Source organism: Mercenaria mercenaria, unplaced genomic scaffold, assembly GCF_021730395.1.
Source record: "Mercenaria mercenaria strain notata unplaced genomic scaffold, MADL_Memer_1 contig_2067, whole genome shotgun sequence".
NCBI lineage: Eukaryota > Metazoa > Mollusca > Bivalvia > Venerida > Veneridae > Mercenaria > Mercenaria mercenaria.
Window position 1 is genome coordinate 2,639 of NW_026460100.1, and position 20,522 is coordinate 23,160.

Below are 20,522 nucleotides of genomic sequence, written 5' to 3' on the forward strand. Positions count from 1 at the left end.
GGACACAATGTACTGTCTACACTATACAAGTTGCTGTGATTTATATCTTGTGCAAGTTTTCTTGAATAGTGTAGACGAGCCTTAAGTCCCATCTACACACTACAAGAAAATCTTATAGGGCTCATAAATCACTAGATAATTTATATCTTGTACAAGCAATTAGTGCTTTGCAATATTTCTTGAACTTGGAAGACCCATTAGTTTTAAATGGAGGGAAGTCATGACAGGTAAATAAAAAGGTGGCCGAAATGATACCGGGACAAAGTGTAGATAATAAAGATCAAATATTTGGACATTTAAAAGATGAATCATTGATAAAAACATTGGTTGAGAAAAACTCTAGTTGAAGTGATACATATCCAGTTGAAGAACAAAGCTACTTAAAAGATATTATTTCAGGAAATATGATAAAACAGTCATATTTTGTTAATATGTAACCTTGTGAGAAACATCATTCATACATGATGTAAAAACACCTTTTGAGAACACCGAACCTGCTGATGTTACTCTTCCACTGGAATACTAGATATAATTGTATTATTAAATTATATAACCTTGGCTTTTGAGTATGTCATTCAGTTAAAACATCATTTTTTCTGCTGTCCACACTGCCATGTTTATTCTTAAATTATCAAAGCCAAACATTCAATAATGGTTTTATTAGATCTCAATACACATTAATGAAAAACTGTAAACAAAATACCATACTGGGCAGGTGCTCCTCATCAAAAACCCTTTATCAGAGCATTTGACAGCACTACCATCCAAGAAAAATAGGATGAGTTCTAAACGCTACAAGATCTTGAAGACAAAAAATATCTGGAAACTGCCACTCAAAAAGACACTAAGGGGGGACACAATGTACTGTCTACACTATACAAGTTGCTGTGATTTATATCTTGTGCAAGTTTTCTTGAATAGTATAGACGAGCCTTAAGTCATGCAAAATGACAAAAATTAAGCACTCGTATTATTTCATTCGACACATTGCAAAAAATCTTGCATTCATGTCACTGGAAAAAGGTTTTCTGGATCAAAGATTATATTTCCATTTTATACATATACGAATGACAAACCCTCTCTCTGATATTATTAGTTCACTTGGACAGTAATCGATTAAAAGACTCTAACGCCTTGTTGCAGTAACACAATTTCCGTACGCAATCTTATGGTTTGAAACCACGTTCACTGACACATAAAATGGCGATTCGCGGACATCCGCAAGCGCGAGCGGATGCGTTCACGGAAGAAAGTGTTCACTCGAGTTACTTTTCAAAAAAAAAAAAAAAGAAAAAAGAAAGAGTGCCTCATCATATAGATGTAGTATTTTAAGGAGTACAGAAAACATTCTTGATGGTTTGGGTCTAACTTCTGATGTGGTTGAAGAGGGGGAGAACAACAGTGAAAAAGTGGAAAAGAAATATCACCAAAACAAGCAGAAACGAGGGTCTTAGCTATGTAGCAAGAAACGTCAAATTTATGAAGAAAAGCCCATGTGGTATAGACTGCCGATTTAAATGTAGATCAAAATTCACAGAAGAGGACAGAGAGAGACTTTTTCCATAGATATTTTTTTTTTCAAATGTTATATTATGAGACGCCATGATGTAGAGTAATTCTCGGAATTTGTCATTTTGATAAAGGCCTTATGGCCGAAACGTTAATAAAACTGAGTGAGAACTATAGAGTCTTTAAACATTTGATACCCCTTAGGGTAAATACTGTGTTGTAAAACAAAGACAGTTTGTTCAAAATTTTCGGACAAGTCTTTAAAGAAAAGGGGAGATGTAAACACTAGAAAGACCTTTTTATATAGATACAGTTTTCCTTTGTCAGGATCTCATTCCTCTGTTAGGGTTTGTAAATTGCTTTTTCTCAGCACCTTAAATGTGTCTGCTCAAATGGTCCGCACTGCGCATGAAAAGATTGATTTACCTGGAGTTGTGGATGAAGGAGGTACTCTGATGCTTGCCGTTCAAACAAAACCCCTGAAGCACAGTTAGAACATGTGCGCAATCTTATCAGCCTTTCAAGTCATGGAAAGCCACTATTGCAGAAAAAAAGAACCAAGTAGCAAATAGTTGCAGGCTGGTTTAACAGAACAAAAAACGTGTGAATTGTACTGTACTTTATGTCAAAAAATGATTTCGAAAAAGGTGAGTATTTCCATTAATTGAAACATTTTAATATTCTTTTTTAAACCTCAAAAGGACCAATGTGATTTATGTGCCGCTTACACAAATGTTTCTAATGAAGAAAATGCCGAAAACATAAAAATAAAGACAAGAAGCGTTCTAGAGCTGAAAATGATTTGGTTGTTGGTGTTTTTGATTTAGAAGAGGTGTTGTTAACCGCTAAGGCATTCGAATTGTCGCTTTATTTTAAAAGGCGTCTGAACAGTTTCAATTTCACTATAAATGTTTACGTACTGTTATGTATGGAATGAGTTGACAGCACTCGCGGAGCCTCAAAGATTGCGTCCTGTGTCTATAGCTGGGCAGATCAAGTAATTCTTTCGGGAAAATACTGCATTTGGTGATGCAAGCATGAAACTTGGCACACATTTTGTCCTAATGGTACCCTTTCGAAAAACACCGTTACCCATCTCAAAATCAAGATGGCCGCCATTTTTCAAAATGGCCGCCATCGGACCTTCAATTTTTACTGTTATATACCTTTTGCATAATAATACACAATAATTTCAATTCAGAATGTTGGTATATTGTGCTATGAGGACTAAATATATATAAATAAAAACAAGAGAGATTATACAACAGGGAAAACCAGGTCTAAAAAGGCAGTCTCCCCAAACGCAAACCCTGCACGCGCACGCGCACGCGCACGCGCACAGGGTCAACGCTCACACACAAACACGCACACACACACACAAATCAAACACACATGGACAAAACAAACAAATAAAGGAACACAGTGGGGCACCGCCTTGGATAGGTCAGTGGCAAAACCACCACTGTGGAGCTTAAACCAGTTTATGGTGCACCTAACCTCACTCTCACTTCTCTGTACCTTAAACCAGTTTATGGTGCACCTAACCTCACTCTCACTTCTCTGTACCTTTAACTGTCATCTCCCCCGCCGTTACATAACTGAAATACTGTTGATAAATGGCGTTAAACCCAAAACAAAGTTAACATTCGCACTGATGACGTCACTGCATGCTGCGACACAACTCTATATAGATAGAAACAGTTTTTGGTACACTTTGATACAGACACCTATACTGGTTGTATCCCATATCTAAATGTGCTTGCTTATACTACTGTATTTGGTAAAGCTGGCAAAAGGATAAAACCTATTTACTTCATAAAATGTCAGGATCTGAAGAACTGATGTATAAATCCCGAACTGACTGGGGAAAATGTTGTCTCTGTCAGGCTGACAAAAGAGACGAAGATCTGAAATCTCCTTCACCTGGTAGCAATGAAAAAGATGGCTATTCAATGATTGCCACAAAGGTACTTCTCTTTCAAGAGATTAATCAGCTACCTATGATTCTAGATCCAACGAGACTAGATGAAGGCTTTGGTATTGAAGCAACGCTTAGAAAGCAAAATGCAAAATACCATCAAAGTTGTCGATTCGTGGTTAATAATACAAAAATTGAGCGAGCCAGTAAAAGGGTGGCTAGTACACCTGTGGCTTCTGAAGAAAGCCGTACCAAGAGACGTTCAAGTATAGAAACCAAACAGTGTTTTCTTTGCGAAAGTAAACAGCCAAAATCTAAACTTAGACAAGCTTTGACAATGGAGCTTGATAAAAGATTGAACGAATGTGCCCGAAATCTAGAGGATGGGAGGCTTCTTGCAATATTGAGTGGAGGAGATGTGGTAGCACAAGAACTTAAGTATCACAGATCATGCCTTACCGCCTTGTATAACAGAGAAAGAACCCATTTTTCAACTATTGAGCAACAGAAGAACAACCGGTCTAGAGAAAATTAAATTTATCCCCTCGTTTTTTCGGAGCTTCTTGCCTACATAGTCGAGACAAAAACAACCACGGACAATCCTTTAACCTTCAGGTTGACAGATCTAGCTTCCCTTTACAAGCAACGTCTCGAACAATTCGGAATAAAACCGTCAGAATCAGATGTTCACCCAATGAGGCTGAAGGAAAAGTTGTTGTCAGAAATACCTGAACTGGAGGCTCATAAAAGTGGAAGAAACACTATTTTGGCCTTCAAAAAAGATATAGGTATAGTTTTGTCCCAAACTTCAAATTATTCTGAAGCTATCATACTCGGTAAAGCTGCGAAAATACTGCACCAGCACATGATTAGCCATAAAATCACGTTTGATGGACGATTCTATGAAGGTTGTGTTGAAGATGCGATTCCTCCATCTCTTCTTGAGTTCATTGGCATGGTGTCGACATCAAGTCTCAAATACGCTTTGGTTCTTTGATAAACGACATAGTGTCTGAAATCATTAGTCCTCCACCTCTGATTCATGTGGGGAAGTTGGCAGTTACTTGCGGAGAACAGGTTTGTACTGGTACAGAATCCAGGAACACTGGTTAGGTTAGCCCTTTCCGCACTAATACCTTTTTTTCTTTGCCAACAATAACATCAACTATGCAGGTTGGCTTCCTATCCATTTAAGGGATATGTTAACCTTGGAAAGTAGACATCCATATCTGTATCAAGAGTTCTGTGCAGGTAAGTTTGTCGTCTTTCACTCTAAGCGACCATTTTCTGCAATGGCGATAGATCACGCACACGAGCAGGCCAATGCAGTAATCAAGGGTAAAGGTGTCGCAATAGTGTAACTGAAGATCAATCAGCTCTGAGAAGATGGGCTGTAGCTGGGCCTGAGGTAAGTCGTATAGTTGCTGAATATGATTCCGTTTCTGGGGCAAAAGATGCGAATGAATCTGTAAGTCATCATGAACAAACGGCTCAAGCACAGATAAAATTCTTTGCGAAGGTACAGAAACTGTACAGTGCTCTCAAAGAAATGGGCAATCCTTTTCAAGAAGATACGGCAGAGTTACTTACATTAGACACTAAAGTTGTTGCAACGGGTTGTGCAGCAAAACTGGTTAAAACTCATTATCAAAATGGTCAAAGTCGTTTCAAGGAGTTTGTAAAAGTCTTGGAAAGAGATGAAGAGAGTACATTCTATGAGCCAATAAAGAAGGACAAACTGGATTTCTTAGAACAGAAGCCTGAACCAGCGTCCGGAGATATAAAGAAGAAAATATTAAAAGATGACTGCCGTCTCTTTTCCAAACTCTTCATATCATGCCAATCCAGAGAATGTGATCTTCATAAAATTTTCAGACATGAAAACCAGTCCTTCCCAGCAGCTCTTAGTGACAATGGGAAACTCCATAGCTGCCAAAAGTCTCAGCTTATATCAATTCTTGAAGCCAATATACAAATTCCAGATACAGTACCAGAAGCTTCAAGTATTATTATTGATGGCTCAACTTTGGTAAACTCGTTGCCACCTCGGACATTTCAGACATTCGCTGAATATGCAGCCTTGACGTTGTCCCTAAGATACAGGCATACACCTCTAGATATCAGAGAATTGATATAGTGTTTGATGTCTACTGGCAATGTAGTTTGAAGTGTGAAACCAGATCAAAACGAGGCCAAGGCGCTAGACGAAGGGTTACTATCAACGGAAAAACCCACCTCACTAGCGCAGTTTCTTGAGGGAAAATGATAACAAGACTGATCTTTTTAATTTTTTGGCTGACAGACTTGTTGAAATGCACACACAAACTACTGTAATTGTGACCCGAGAGGAAAAGGTTGTAAGCAATCAGGAAATGAGTCTTGAAGGTCTGATGCCATGCAATCATGAGGAAGCCGATACATGGATGTTTATGCATGCAAGACATGCTGTTATTGAGGGTCATAAACAGCTGGTTATTAAAGCTACAGACACAGATGTTGTTGTCATTGCTATTCATGTATTTTCTGAGCTAAAAGATCTTGGCCTTGAACAGCTGTGGGTAGCCTTTGGACAGGGAACAAATATGAGATGGATTCCCATACATGATATCATGCAATCAATTGGCCATGAGAAAGCAAAAGGTATTGCTTTCTTCCGTGCATTTACAGGTTGTGATGTAGTGTCAGGTGTCCGGGGAAAAGGTAAAAAGGCTGCTTGGCAAACTTGGAATGTTTGTCCGGAAGTGACAGATATCTTTAAGAATCTGGGTGTATATCGGCCAGTGATATCTAATGAGGACAAGAGGGTTCTTGAAAAGTTTGTCATCTTAATGTATGACAGGTCAATTTCTATTGCAGATATTGATGGCGTCAGACTTGACATGTTTGCTCGAAAGCAGAGGGCATATGATGCTGTTCCGCCAACTCAAGTAGCCCTTGTCGAACACACAAAGCGTTCTGCATACCAAGCTGGTTGCATATGGGGACAAGCACTGTTCCGCCAAATGGAAGTCGAGAATCCTACTGAATGGGGATAGGAGAAACAAGGTGACCTTTGGCAGATACACTGGGCAACGCTTCCACCAGTTGCAGACAGCTGTAAAGAACTTACCAAATGTGCATGTAAAACAGAATGTTGTGGTAGGTGTAAATGCTATCGTTTCGGACTCCCGTGTACAGATCTATGCAGCTTCAAATGTGACACTAATTGGCCAAAATATAAATAAAGTCTTATCCGCGTTATATAAGGTTTGAACAGTGTTAATGGCAAATTAGTACCTTTTACATGAAACGGCGGCCATCTTGGAAAATAAGAAGCCATATTGAATTTTAAAACCAGTCTTTTGTGTATCAAAAATAGCTTTTGCACACTAAAACATCATAAAAAGGTTTTTTTTTTCAAAATTGACAAAAAACCCGTAAATATAAGTCTGTTTAAGTGAAAATCAACTACCTGCGGCGACCATCTTGAAAAATGGCCGCCATTTTTAATTTTTATGTGGCTAACGGATTTTTTTTTAAAAAGTAGTCTCAGACGAGTACGCATGCCAAATTTCATGCTTGCATCACCAAATGCAGTATTGTTTCACTAGTCTGCCCAGCTACTATGATTTCATAAAAATTAAAAGTGAACAGGATAAAAAGAAATTTATATTTGAAAAACCCGGTACTACGTGTCCATGCTGTGGTACTGTATTCAGAAATTTAGCATTAAGATCATAAACATAAATATTTAGAAAAAAGGACACTCAAAATGAGAATGAGTGTGTACATTCTTCAGTAGAAAACAAATCAAAAGATGTGAGTGTTTGCTCAACAAAGCATGGGCAGCAATTGTAAGCACAGGAAGGTCTAGTCAGCCTTTCAAAGTTAAAGAGTTATCACTTGATGACTTCTTTTTACTTTACAGAGCTACAAAATACCTGGTCATTTTTTATTTGAACACTATCAAGGAAAAGGTTAAGATCAGCAACCTCAGGATTCTGCTTATTCATTCACAACACCCAGACATGTTACAGGTATGATTTCATTAGCAATGTGTGTATAAGGGTCAATCGTCTGAGTCGACTGAGACGCACATTCCAAATCCAGGCTCAGTTAAATTAAAACAGCTTAGATATGTGCCTATCCCACTCAGTTATTCAAAATATAATAACCTAGTAACACTTTGTTTGTCAGGGGTTATTCCAAAGTCCAATTATGTGTTTTATGCTTTGTTACCACATGAAGTAAGTACGAGTAACTAACTAGTGGTGCAAGTTGTCAGATGTTCACGTATTTAAAGCTTTGCTTTAAGCATATACACTGAACTGTTACATGATACATGTCTATCGTAACTGCTGACTGAGTAACAGTTTTCAGAAGCATGATATTAAATATTCCTGATTTGTGTTAATGACTTTTTAGCTATCTACACATGTCACAGTGGCAGTATAATAGTTAGGACTTTGAGATTTGAAGCATTGTGTGTTCATGACGTATTGCTTTGTTTATTATTGCTGCCAAAATCTGCTGCTAGTTTTTGAGCGTGAAGATATAGTGCAGCTTGTATTTTCATATGCGCATGCTTGCATCTGCTCAAGTTTGTCTTTGAAGTTGTTAAAATTACAATTTGTGTCTTAAACTATTCTCTTGTAATGTTTTAACTATTTGCCTGCTAGTGGCAAATTTTTCTACCTTTGCGACCAGAGCAGATCAAGATCAGCCTGCACATCCATGTCAGCAAATTTTAAATAAGTTAAAAAGTACTGTCCAAATTGAAATATGTATCAGTCCATTGTAGAAATTTAGCAGGCAAAGGGTTATTTTTTCATAAAAGTTATAGGCCTGACTTTTTTTAAAAATCATAATGTTTTGCGATTTCAAAGTTTAACACCATTGGATTTCTTCAGAAGTTTAATAATTCTTTGTTAATTAACTTGAATTTCTAGTAAATATTACTATTCACATATTACGTTTCATGTTAATAAATGCGGTAATTATAGTACTTCTCTAAATTGCATTTGCCTTATATGTCCTTGTTCATTGTATCACATACCCAGCTAGCAACTAGGATTCTTTATGTTGCTTACGGATATAGTGATCTAGTAACGATGGTTCTGTGAACTGTCCGCCTGATATAACTAAAATAATGTTGAAAACGGATGTTACATACCGAACAAAACAAAGAAACAAAACCTATCATAAAAGGTTATATGGACCAAGGTCGAAGCTTCTCACTGTCGGATTTCACAAGTCGTTCGGATGCAAATACAATGTAATTAAATCACTCATGATTAAATTACTGCGCATCCAAACTCCTGACTTCACAAAAGCTTTAAATCAAAGCCAGTACATATAGCCATTACTTTGACCCATCAAATTTCATGCCAACTCAAAACTTGAGTAACAGTTAGTAGTAATAAAAGGCCAAGGCGTATATTATATGATTTTCTGTAACTGTGATCTTACCAGATATTTCTTAAATCTATTCATTATTGACAAACTTCCAAAATTAATATGTTTTAAACTGAAACTGCATGTCTGGAAGGCCTGAAATATGCTTGTGTTAATTTTTATTTTCGTGTTTATTGTCCTCGGATGCTGCATTTCATTGAATTATGAACACTCCTAGCTCTATATTCATTTTGATCTTAAAGTAACAAAAACACTTGAAATTATTTGCAAAAATCTCATTTTGACACTCACATAGACTTGTTTCACGTTTAGTGTATGGACGACACTGGCAGGAAATTTAGTGCACACGTATTCTATTTGCACTTTTTCACCAGTATACGAAAAACATACCCTCATAGGTTTGTAAGTTGTTAAAATGGGCATTAGCGCATTTATAAAAGATTAACTAAAAATCACATAGAATAGTTTCGCATTGACTCACAAGGCTTTTATCATAATTCAGTGTGCAAGTATTCTGCTTGAATTTTTAGGCAAAAACTTTTTTCAAGGGATCAGAATACAAACATTAATGTGTTCATGTATTCGTAACACTAAAACAGATATAATATCTTTATGATACTTACTAATAATAAAACAAATTCTTTCTTTTCTTGGAATTTTTTTTTTTTTTCATTCTCTTGAATATTTTTCAAAAACGCACAAAGACTAGTTTCGCGTTGAGCCCACGATGAATAATTATTAGAATGGACGAATCACCATTGTGATGTTTAAGGTGTAGAAATATATTACCAAATCACAGAAATATTTTGTAAAAGAACAGTATCTTTATCAACAATTTACCTGTCCAATACATGTTTTATCGCACTGTCCCGTTCGGCTGGATACTTAAAATAATGTCAAAAAGTTGTTCTTTTTAAAAAATAAATGCCATTTTTTAACAAATAAAAACAAATCCTGAAAACTACGTTAATTCGTGCAAAATTCCAGCACTGGACATTTTTACAAATGTATCAAAGTTCTTTAAAAAGGCGTTGAACTGTCGGAAAGTGTTGGCCCTTCAGTCAAATCTTTTACGGAATGCATAAACAGTAAATTGACACTTGTTTTGTATCACAATATATATGTTTTGTGTGCTGTTCATTTTTTTCATGTTAAATAACGCTTCCTTTCTGTGATTTCGTGTGAATGTATTCGTACCAATTTTATATAAGTTCCATAATAAATCGTTCAAGGAGTGTAAGATGTATGCATCCCTCGATCACGACATCCAAGATTCAAACTTTTGCCTTTACTTATGACCTTGGATTGGTGTGGCTTGAACATAGGTTGCAAAAATGAATTGTATTAACGGGCTGCATATTCGACTTGAATTTCCTGGAATCAAGAATTATAGACTAGACACGAAAATAGAACAAATGAACATACGGACGGGCATTTATTAAAAAGTATCCCTCCATTTTACTTAACCGGAAGTATTTATTTTTTTTAACATATATAACAGATATTTTATTTAACATAAAATTGCATACATACAATTTATAGTCAAACATAGTACAATTTATGTAAAGCATAACACATGACAGTACTTTCAAACATTTAACTGAGAAGATTCAGTAGATTAAAATTCTGTAACACTATTATACCATAATTCCGACAGTAAAACGGTATGAAGAGGAACTTGATCATAATTTATAGTTATCATTTTTCTTGCCACAAAACATCTAAATTCAAGGTAACCTTTGTCTATTGTACAGTTTATTTCCCTTGCATTGTTGAAGTTAAACTTATTTCTGTATATACGAGGTATTGTTCAGCCGTGAATACATTTTTAGCATATGAGAATACTACGGCAAAAGCCAAGGAGAACGAGTAAATCACGGCTCAAAAATCAAAATCACAAAAAAAATAACAAGCAATTGTAACGCTTTTTTTTTTACCACAAAGTGTAAAAGTGATTATTCTTTCCTATATATATATATATAATTGACATCCTCCTTCTGTTTCCTAATTGTTTATAATGCTTTTTTGTTTGTTTTGGGTTTAACGCCGTTTTTTCAACAGTGTTTCAGTTATGTAACTGCGGGTAGTTTATGCAAGAAATTGCAAACTTCCCCACATAAATCAGAGGGACAGGACGAATGATTTCAGACACAATGTCTTTTATCAAATCGTCAAGGAAAACATACGTCTCACCCAGGGATCGAACTCACGACCCCGCAATCCGTAGATCGGCGCTCTCCCTATTTAGATAAGCGGACATTGACTTTTGTTTATAATGGATTATATAGCAGTATATGTTCCGTGTTCTGAACATCAGCAGTCAAGCCCTAAACAACTACAGGTACTATCTTTAAAGTTAATGCAAGGACACTAAGTCTTTTTGTAACTTTTATCACATAAAACGCTGAAAAATATTGTCAGATGACGTCTACTTGTAGATATAGATTACGTCTACATATTGTGGCTCGCTTTTGTCTCCGATATTGCTGCAAAAAATAGTTTAGATATGTAAGATGTTACTTCACAACATTCGAGAAAAGTTTATTTTTTTTGCAATATAACATTAGTAAATATGATTCATTTGATTAACGTTTACACATAAACTACATTTACATAAATGGATAAAACAACGCCTTAATAGTAATCGTTATACTTATAAAATATAGTGTACCAAACATTTCTTACCAGCTTCTAAATCAGCTGTTATCTTCTTTTCTACCTGAATCTTTTCAAGGAGGCTTCTCTTTTGCAATTGCATTTCATTGTATTTTTTATGAGCATGTAGAATTTTCTCTAATTCTTTCAGCTCTAATTCAAGATCGTTTGTTTTAGTAACAAGATCGTTTGTTTTAGTAACCAGATCGCGATTTCTCCCTTTCAACTTTTGAATATTTTCACTTTCAATTTTGTTTTTAGAAATACAGAAGCAATGTAAACAACCAGAGTTTGGTTGTTCATGTAACAATGATGTATCTGGTTGAACGTTTTCTCTTTCGCTTTCGTCTGTTACAGTTCTGCTTTGACCATGTATAACGACTGGTGTACTCTTAATATTTTTCTCTGATCTCAAATCTCTATCCTCTACCAGAATACCCTTTTCTATAGTTCCATCATTTGGATTAAAACGTTCCAGTTGATCCATGTGTGGCTCAAGATTTTTATGATCGTTGCATCTACTTTCTTTAAAAGATAATGCAAACTTCATTATCTTCACAATAAGTATACAGATTTAAGGAGAGAAAACCCTTTAAATTATATATACACAAACCTACAGACCAGAGAATGCGTGAAATTATCACGTCAGTGACTTGATGCTCTATATGTTAGTAGCCATAAAATCGATTGTTTAGAAATAATTAGAAAACAGGCTTAAGATAAAATGCTTGTTTTGTTCATGAAACAAAAACTTTAAGGTAACATTTTACCTTTGTTTACATAAAACATTGTTGATTCTGTTTTAGCCTGCATTTCTGTTGTTGGATTTTGTTTAACATTTGGCAACGTACTTTCATAATCCGTAGTGTCCTTGCCTGAAAGAAATGACATTGTCCAAACACAAAATAAAATAAAACGCTGTTGTTGTACTGATGTTGTTAGGAACGTTTGCGAATGGTTAATAATGACTTGATATTTTCTTTAGATGGACGATGTATGTTACTTATATTTGACACTCATAGAAATGCATGTGTATATAATATTTGTCATATGTCTTTAAGGTACAAGAAAATTATATATAATAGTGTCTGTCGGTCACGATTATAGGTAATGCGGTACAATTATAGTTCATGGAATGAACCTCTCTAATTGCGATTTACATTTGGCGAGATCCTTAACATTGGAAGTAGAATTTACGTAGGAGAAAAAGACAAAGTACGTTAAAGTTATATCATATCTCAATCTACTTAATCAGTATGAATTTGTATGATAATAAATAACCACTGCAGGACAAAGAAACTTATATGTACATCCTTGCAAATCTACAATTTCCTTGATGAAAATGAGATACTTCAACTAATGCGCGTTTTAACTAAGGCTAAAAGGGAACACCTGTCATTAGTATTTACTAAGAGTTTTGAATAATGTAAGAATAGGAAATATTTGAAAATATTGTCTTTTTTTTGTAATAGTGCTATAAGATTATTTCAATTAGAAGTCGTTTATAAATATTTGATACAGAGATATATGTTATATTATTTCCATTTGTTGGAATTAGTGGATTTATTTTTCTAAATGCATGTTGCATTGTCATTTTGTTATAACACTAGAAAAAATCATCAACTGTTTGCGGCTTATAAGTTAGAAGTCCGATGCCATTTCAATATCTTCACCGGGAATAAAATCTGGGTATTTCTAGTAAAAAAGTAAAATAAAATGTTTGCCAATATAGAAGAAAGTATATACAACAAGAATGTATGAACAAAATTACACATCCGGTTATAAGAATGATAAACTTCGATAAAACGTTCTACAACCAGTATGTCTATATTATATTTTCAAAATCACACTTACCTAATGATTTTATTTTAAACTTTGGCTGAGGAAAAGCATGGTCATTTATAAGTTGGCTTTGTTAAATTTTGACAGGGGCGTCTGGTGTTGTTGTACGCGCTTGTGAAGAGGGCAATGTGTATCAGAAGTGTTTCAAGGGGATACTAAGAACTATATTGAATTAAAAGAAAAAGGTTTGGTTGGGTGACTTTGACCTTTGTGGTCGCTAAACCAACCTGTATTCCAGTTTACTAAGACTGGGCTAAATCGATAAAGACCAATTGTTAAATATGTAAGAGTTTTATCATTTTAAAAAACGATGAATACGAGAATGGATAGTCTGGTACAGGTGAATGAAATAGATGAAGATAACTAGCCTGTCAGCATGTCTGCCAGATCAGAACGGTTGACACTTCTTAATGCTTCGAGAAAATTATCAAACCACCTCGGATGTTTACTAGGAATTCTATCAAGCAAGATGTCAGCTGCCGCGACAGCGCCAGCGGAACGTTCTTTCTGGTGTATTTCACTTCTGTCATCCGAGTTGATGACATCTACCTTCAGGAGATCAACTGTTAGCTCAGATGGTACAATCATTTCTCGAAGTTTAGGTGAAAACATATGCAAGATCTTTATATGATCATTATTGTCTGCAGCACCTTTTCGTCTCAGAGCATCAACTATCGTCTGATATTCTTAAAGATTAATTTAAAAACAATATTTTTTTTTAATGTGAAATCATGATGCAATGTTAAAGCGGCATTTAGATGCAATACCCTGATACAAAACCCACAAGATATCAAACAATGCAAGATAACTGTCGACAATAAAAAATCTTATAAAATTAATGGTCAGGTTTCCAAAGCATAGCTAAAAATACTTTGGACCAAGAAAGTTTATTCATGAATTAGTGTCATAAAAAGAATCAATATTTAAAGAATAATGTTTACTTCTGGATGTAAGCTATACTCTGGAGTCTAAGATCACTTCATACTTAGAGAGATAATATATTCAAATGGAATAACATATTAGAGTTTAATACATACTACACTCTTCCAATGCTTGAACAAACATTTTCCACTTCCCAGGTTCCTTGCTTGCTTGTAATTTGTCTAGTAAAAGCTCTACTGCTTTGTGTCGATCTTGTTCGCTTTTAATGGCACTGATATCAGCTACGTTGATTAAATGTACATAATGAGCTACCGTAAGCGGGATAACTTGCACGCTACTAGTGGAATCACTACATGCTATAAAGTTATTTAGATATAAAAGAAGTCGATACAGAGCTGCGGGACGGATAGTTCTCAATAAGTGAAATAAACAAATTGGGCCAAGAGAATGAATTGACTGTAAAAGCTTTAAATGAGAACTTTCAATACAAAAGCACACTTACCTTGACTTAAACACGTTTGCAGATGAGGAAGGACCTGACTAACAATTATATTTGACACTATCATTGGTCTACAAAGATTAATCATTTCCTCGTATCTATGCAGGCTACCTGCCTCCTGTTTTCGACACTGCTGAGCTTCGAACTAAAATAAAACGTATCAACGCAGTGTATGGCTGTATTTGATAGTTTAACAATCGATGTAGAAATATGTGCACGTTCTTTTAAAACAAGAATTCTCGTAAGTGTTTCATGTATAATTTTGTATGGTCTCTTTACAATTATTAAAAATATATAATTGCCAACAACTCGATCAGATTTCGATTTAAAACATTTGAGAATTTTTAAAATATACATGTAGAACGTTGTCAATATTTTTTGCAAAGTATCTTGATGATAATTTCAACGTTTATAACTTTGGAGATTATTGGTTATCTGGATAACCTAAAATGGAACATAGTCCAGCATACGAAAGCGTACAAACTGCCCCATATATATTTCAGCTCTTGCTTTATATATTAAATTTACAACGTGTTATTATTAAATCTGATAATACAAATGTTAGTGTGTGACATAGTCTCAAACAACGCCATAGCACTATTATCTTATCATTTAATTTTAACAATAAGCAGGCAAAATAGGTATTTCAGTGACTCTACAGTGTATGATGTTTTCCATTCGCAAGACGTTTCTATAAACTTCAATTAGAAAAATATGCTCGATAGTTCTTTTTTAATCAGCCATATTTAACAATCTTGTACATGACCTTATATTAACATTAGTTGATTTTTTTATCATGACGCCTTACGTAAACGTCTAACATATGTAGAACTAATTAGAATCTGTAGAATTCTGTGTACCTCTCTACTGGCGGTACCAGTATTTTCGATGACAATTTGCGTCAATGAGAATCCAGACTCTAGTTTATCTGCATCCTCAACGCTAGTATCGCATTTAGGATTAGCCCTATCACTGCAATCCCCCTGAAATAATAACTGATGATGTCTGTGTAAATCAAATTTTACATACAAAAGTATATCTATTTTTTAGAAAGTTGTTCTGTCTGCTTAACACATATATTCCGCACAAATGTTAAACTCAGTTTTGAATTGTAGTCCAGATGAAAAACAAAAACTGATTGGAAGATGCAAATCCTAATCATGAACGAAGTAAGTGTGGAAAAAACATACAAAACTTTATAAGCAAAGGGGGGCATACTTTTTCTAAAAGTTGCTAAAGGTTAACATTAAGCTGTTTTATCTCAGTCTCAACGAAACTTATCAAATAACCAGATCTATAAGAAGGACAGCACGCTTGACTTTACAAAAAGTCCGCCAATAGACGAATGTAAATTATAGAAAACGATCCTTTGGAATCAATCAAAATATTGCAGATTCAGTTTGACTGAATATAGACCCTTTTAGCGGGTGTGTAACTAAGATGATACTAATGAACTATATATATGGATATACATGAAACATTGAAATAGGTAGTAGCATGTAAATTAAATGGTTCAAACATAGATTATAAAGAAGAGGAATGCGTTATGGGATATAAACAAACGTAAGAAATTGTTGAGATGAAGAAAACAAATATAATTTCGGCTCCGTGAATGTTATTTAATTATAGATTGCGAGGAGGGGTATATACCTCTGCTTGTCAGGTATTGAAAACTAATTCAGCATGGAGCTCTTGCTATGTTAATAAAACTCCTATCACATTGTATCCATCACATTGAAAGGGGCTGATATCAAAAACTTCTGAAGACCGAAAGTTCATTACCTGAATCTCTTTAGATTTGATATATCCTCATATGACAAATCCTTAAACAGTCAAGTAAAGAATTCCAACCTTTTTTTAACTTTATAAATCTCGTTTTGGTAAGTTCACAATCCGCTCATAAAGAACACGTTCTGTAGTTCTGTCGTTTTGTAATGGGGAACATTTGTGTGATGTAATGTTAAAATTTCAAAATCCTTTGATTGATTGTTAAGTTACAGACCGGACGGTAAAAAAGTTCTGTTGACCGTTGACCTCAAAGTGTGACATTGACCTTTGAGACAAGGGTCTGGGTTTTGCGCATGGCACACCGTCTTATTATAGGGAATATTTACTCCGTAATATTAAAATTCCTTAATGAATGACAGTGTTATTGATGATCATGAAATTGCAGACGGACGGACGAATGGAATGTCGGAATACGGTAAGAAAAGCGCAAGTCTCCGAAACTGATTTTCAACCAGAAGAGAATTAATTATAACACAGTAGGTGCTGCTAATATGTCGATTACATAATAACTGTTATTAGAAGAAAATGACACGTTGTGAAGGGTCATCGTGACTATTCTGTCGCAAAAATATTTGTTTAGCAAGAAAATATACATGTAAATTCAAACGATTTGCTTCCTTTACCCATAATGATACGATGTCGTGACTTAAATGATAAACTGAAACCGCACGTTTTCCGTCTAAAATGCTCCTTCACAGCATGAATAAATAAATTTTGAAAAAAAAATCTCTGGGACAAATAAACATATGCATTTCGATGCTCACATTAGCAGTCAACTTGGTACCATGACAATAATTTAAAACATTTCGAAAAACGTAGCTGTGTTTTTAAATTTAAAGTTAAGATCATTCTACACTTGTTTTAAGCTTTATTACTGCTTTGTTGTATTGAAATGAACTGGTAGCCAAGAAATTAACCATTGATAAGGATATTTGAATGAAAATTCAACTGTGTGGTTTCAGCCATTATTAAAATGTTTATACATTTTTACTTTCACACACAAAAATGTATTGAAAGCTAACCTTGGCAACGGGACTTTGGCTTTTCTAGACACGAACACTATAAGACTCAGTGATGGTCATTTAAAAACAGTATTTCGGAAACCAACACATACTGATCAGTATCTGGATTTTAACTCAGCGTGCCCAGAAGAACACAAACATGGAGTTACAAGAACTTTACACAAAAGAGCTGAAGTGGTGACCTCAGATCCTAGTGATCTAAAGGCTGAAATAAAACATGTGAACAAAGCCCTAAATGTGTGCAATTACCCAAGATGTGCAATTAACAACGTTTGAAAGGGAAGCGTCATCCTCCCATACATGAAAGGAAAGAGAGAACATCTGAAGAGAATTTTCAATAAACAGAAGATAAATGTGTGTTTCAAACCACAGCGCACTCTTAGACCAATCCTTGTAAAACCAAAGGATAAAACAAGTAAACAAGAAATCAGTGGCCCAATTTACCATATAAAATGTGAAGGACATGAAAAGTTTCAATGTAACAAGGACTACATAGGTGAAACGGAACGAACACTGAGAGCAAGATTTATGGAACATAGACGACCTAGTTCTAGTAGTAGCGAGGTATCACGCCACATACACCAAGACAGCCCAGGGCACGCTGTCTCATTGGAATCTATGCGTATTCTTGACCGGGAGCCCTCTTGGTTTGAAAGAGGGGTCAAGGAGGCGGTGTGCATCAGAGCATACAAGCCGGCGCTGAACAGGGACGGGGCCGTTTTCAGTTACCGCACATATGGGACACAGCATTAACATCACTCACACCCTCGGGTGGTGTTAATCTTAATCCCCAGTCAATGTAAAGAAAATCAGTTGGCTGATGAAGTCCAAAGTAGATGGATAAAAGCTCCCAAGGTTAGCTTTCAGTACATTTTTCTGTGTGAAAGTAAAAAGATATAAACATTTTAATATTGATAAGGATACTGTGTTTCACCAAGAGTTTTTCGTCAAATTATACATTTATTTGTAATAGATATAGAGTAGAATACAATATCTCTTTTCGTTCTTGTAAATTATTCTTCTAGGTTTTCAAGGGATGGAATTATTCCTCGTCGTTACAATTTGGAACCTATCAAAATTGATATATGCATATTAGTGTCGAATATGTTCACTTCGGAATAGCATAAAAAGGAGACATAGGTAATTATACACTTAACAGGATTGAAAATGCACTGATATTTAAGTTTTACCAAAATATAAAAAAAGAATATTTTTAATAAAATGTTTGATTACAAGATATTTTAGACCTATAACGTACAATTTCTTTTTTATTTTTAAATTTATATTTATAGTCCTTTCCATTCGTCTAGGTGTAGCCACATGATGAATGATAAAAAGTTGTATTGACTCAAAGGCGGAGCCAAAAACACGTACCGAAAAATGACCAAAGGCTGCAAATATTTGTATTAAGTTTTATACTTATTTAAGTTGGCTGGATTTAATAATAAAACAATTGTTTCCTTTTAGGTTCTGTCGATATGTGGATTTATCGAACTGATACAAGCTATAATTATTAACCTCGGGCTGCGCCCTAGGTCGATATCGTTTTTATCAGGTCGATTAATCAACATATCGACCTCACCAAAAGGCAATACTTGTATACTATTTAGAGAGAAAATCATGTTTGTGGTCTGCGATGAATTTCATGCTTACTGTGATGAAAGTAATGAACATTTCTTCTCTTGCTAATGTACGGTGTCCCTAAAGTGACATTAGTCAATTTATTTTCATCCAAACGTTTTTATATATATTTCGTAATGACGTAATGTAATTTCGTAATTACGAAATATATTTCGTAAAAACGTAATATAATTCCGTAATTACGAAATGTATTTCGTAAAAACGTAGCATTATTTCGTAAAAGCGTATTAATAATTCTCTAAAACGTAATGCTAGTTTGTAAAAACATAATAATAATTCGTATTTTTAAACAATAATATTACGTGTATACAAAATACATTTCGTAATAAAAAAAATAGTATTAGCTTTTTACGAAATAATATTAAGTTCTTTTACGAAAAAAATCAACCTAAAAACAAAACGTTTCAACGAAATACGTTTCGTAATTGCGAAACAACAATATGTTTCGCAATTTGGAAAGAAGATTACGTTTTTACGAAACAATATTACGTTTTTATGAAATAGTATTACGTTTTAACGAAATAAAACTACGTTTTTTGCGAAATGATATTGCGTTATGACGAAATTAAATAATGATATTACGGATGAAAATAAGTGTGTCTCTTGTCACTTTAGGCGCACCGTACAAATGAAGGACCAAAACAGTATGCTATTTTTCTTGTATTTTTTTTTTAAATTCCAGTAATTGTAACCTCATTCTTTAAAACGAATGTCAAAACCAGAGCGCTGTTTGCTTAACACCTAAAAGAGTTAGTATGCACGAATACACATATAGGTTGCCGGGACCTTAAAACTTTGTAACAGGCATCAACAATTGCAGGAAAGGTTATTTTTGTCTATGGGATTCTGCTGATATGCTCGGGTTAAGGCCAATATCTTAACGAACTTTGTGTCATTGTGTAACGTCTATTTTCGCAGCAGATGTCTTCACACGCACGCGCACGAACGCACACACACGCGCGCGCACACGCACATTAATGTGACTATACGTTTGCTGTTACGTCCTGAAATAAATTTAACTAAAATCCTTTCAGTGTAAGTACTTTTCTAGTTTACATAATTTTCTCAAACCTTACAATTTTATACAAATGATGGTAAAGTTTTTAAGGATGGTCAATCTGGCCTTTGTGTTCTAAGGTTTAGCAACTGATCATGCCCGGAGTTGCTTATAAATACATGTAAGATATTCCTTGCAGGTACTTTTAAGTTTGATCTAAATGTTTTACAGTTGATTTTTCTCCCCTGGATATACAACCAAAATAGAGTTTTAACAAAGGTGTATATTTGATATTTATTATTTGATAATAAAATCTGTAAAAAGATCCTTTGGAAGCATAGAACTCAGCCTTGAGTCTGTTCATGAGAGGTAATG

At 34.8% G+C, this 20,522-nt stretch overlaps 2 protein-coding genes across 3 annotated transcripts in view; both read right to left on the reverse strand.

Moving 5' to 3' along the window:
* Positions 1-10,276: 10,276 nt before the first annotated feature.
* Positions 10,277-12,624, reverse strand: LOC128552129 (uncharacterized). The gene is made up of 3 exons (XM_053533150.1): positions 12,247-12,624; positions 11,507-12,001; positions 10,277-11,307 (listed from the first exon to the last, which is right to left on the reverse strand). The coding sequence occupies exons 1-3, from the start codon at positions 12,365-12,367 to the stop codon at positions 11,273-11,275; spliced, it is 651 nt and encodes a 216-aa protein (XP_053389125.1). The 5' UTR covers positions 12,368-12,624; the 3' UTR covers positions 10,277-11,272.
* A 173-nt stretch (positions 12,625-12,797) lies between these two features.
* The window catches only part of LOC128552128 (uncharacterized), a 36,243-nt gene continuing 28,518 nt past the window's right edge, over positions 12,798-20,522 (reverse strand). For both annotated transcript variants that reach the window (XM_053533148.1, XM_053533147.1), the window contains 4 exons: positions 15,560-15,682; positions 14,703-14,844; positions 14,356-14,481; positions 12,798-14,004 (listed from right to left, as the gene is read on the reverse strand). In XM_053533148.1, coding sequence (XP_053389123.1) covers positions 13,682-14,004; positions 14,356-14,481; positions 14,703-14,844; positions 15,560-15,682 — 714 coding nt within the window. In that variant the 3' untranslated portion in view covers positions 12,798-13,681. The remainder of the gene's footprint in view (positions 14,005-14,355; positions 14,482-14,702; positions 14,845-15,559; positions 15,683-20,522) is intronic.

Coding starts and splice junctions, on each gene's coding strand:
- LOC128552129 (XM_053533150.1), bottom strand. CDS start 12,367: ATGTCATTTCTTTCAGGCAAGGACACTACGGATTATGAAAGTACGTTG. Junction 12,002..12,246: donor AATGTTTTATGTAAACAAAG/GTAAAATGTTAC, acceptor TATCTTTTAAAG/AAAGTAGATGCAACGATCAT. Junction 11,308..11,506: donor AACAGCTGATTTAGAAGCTG/GTAAGAAATGTT, acceptor TATTTTTTGCAG/CAATATCGGAGACAAAAGCG.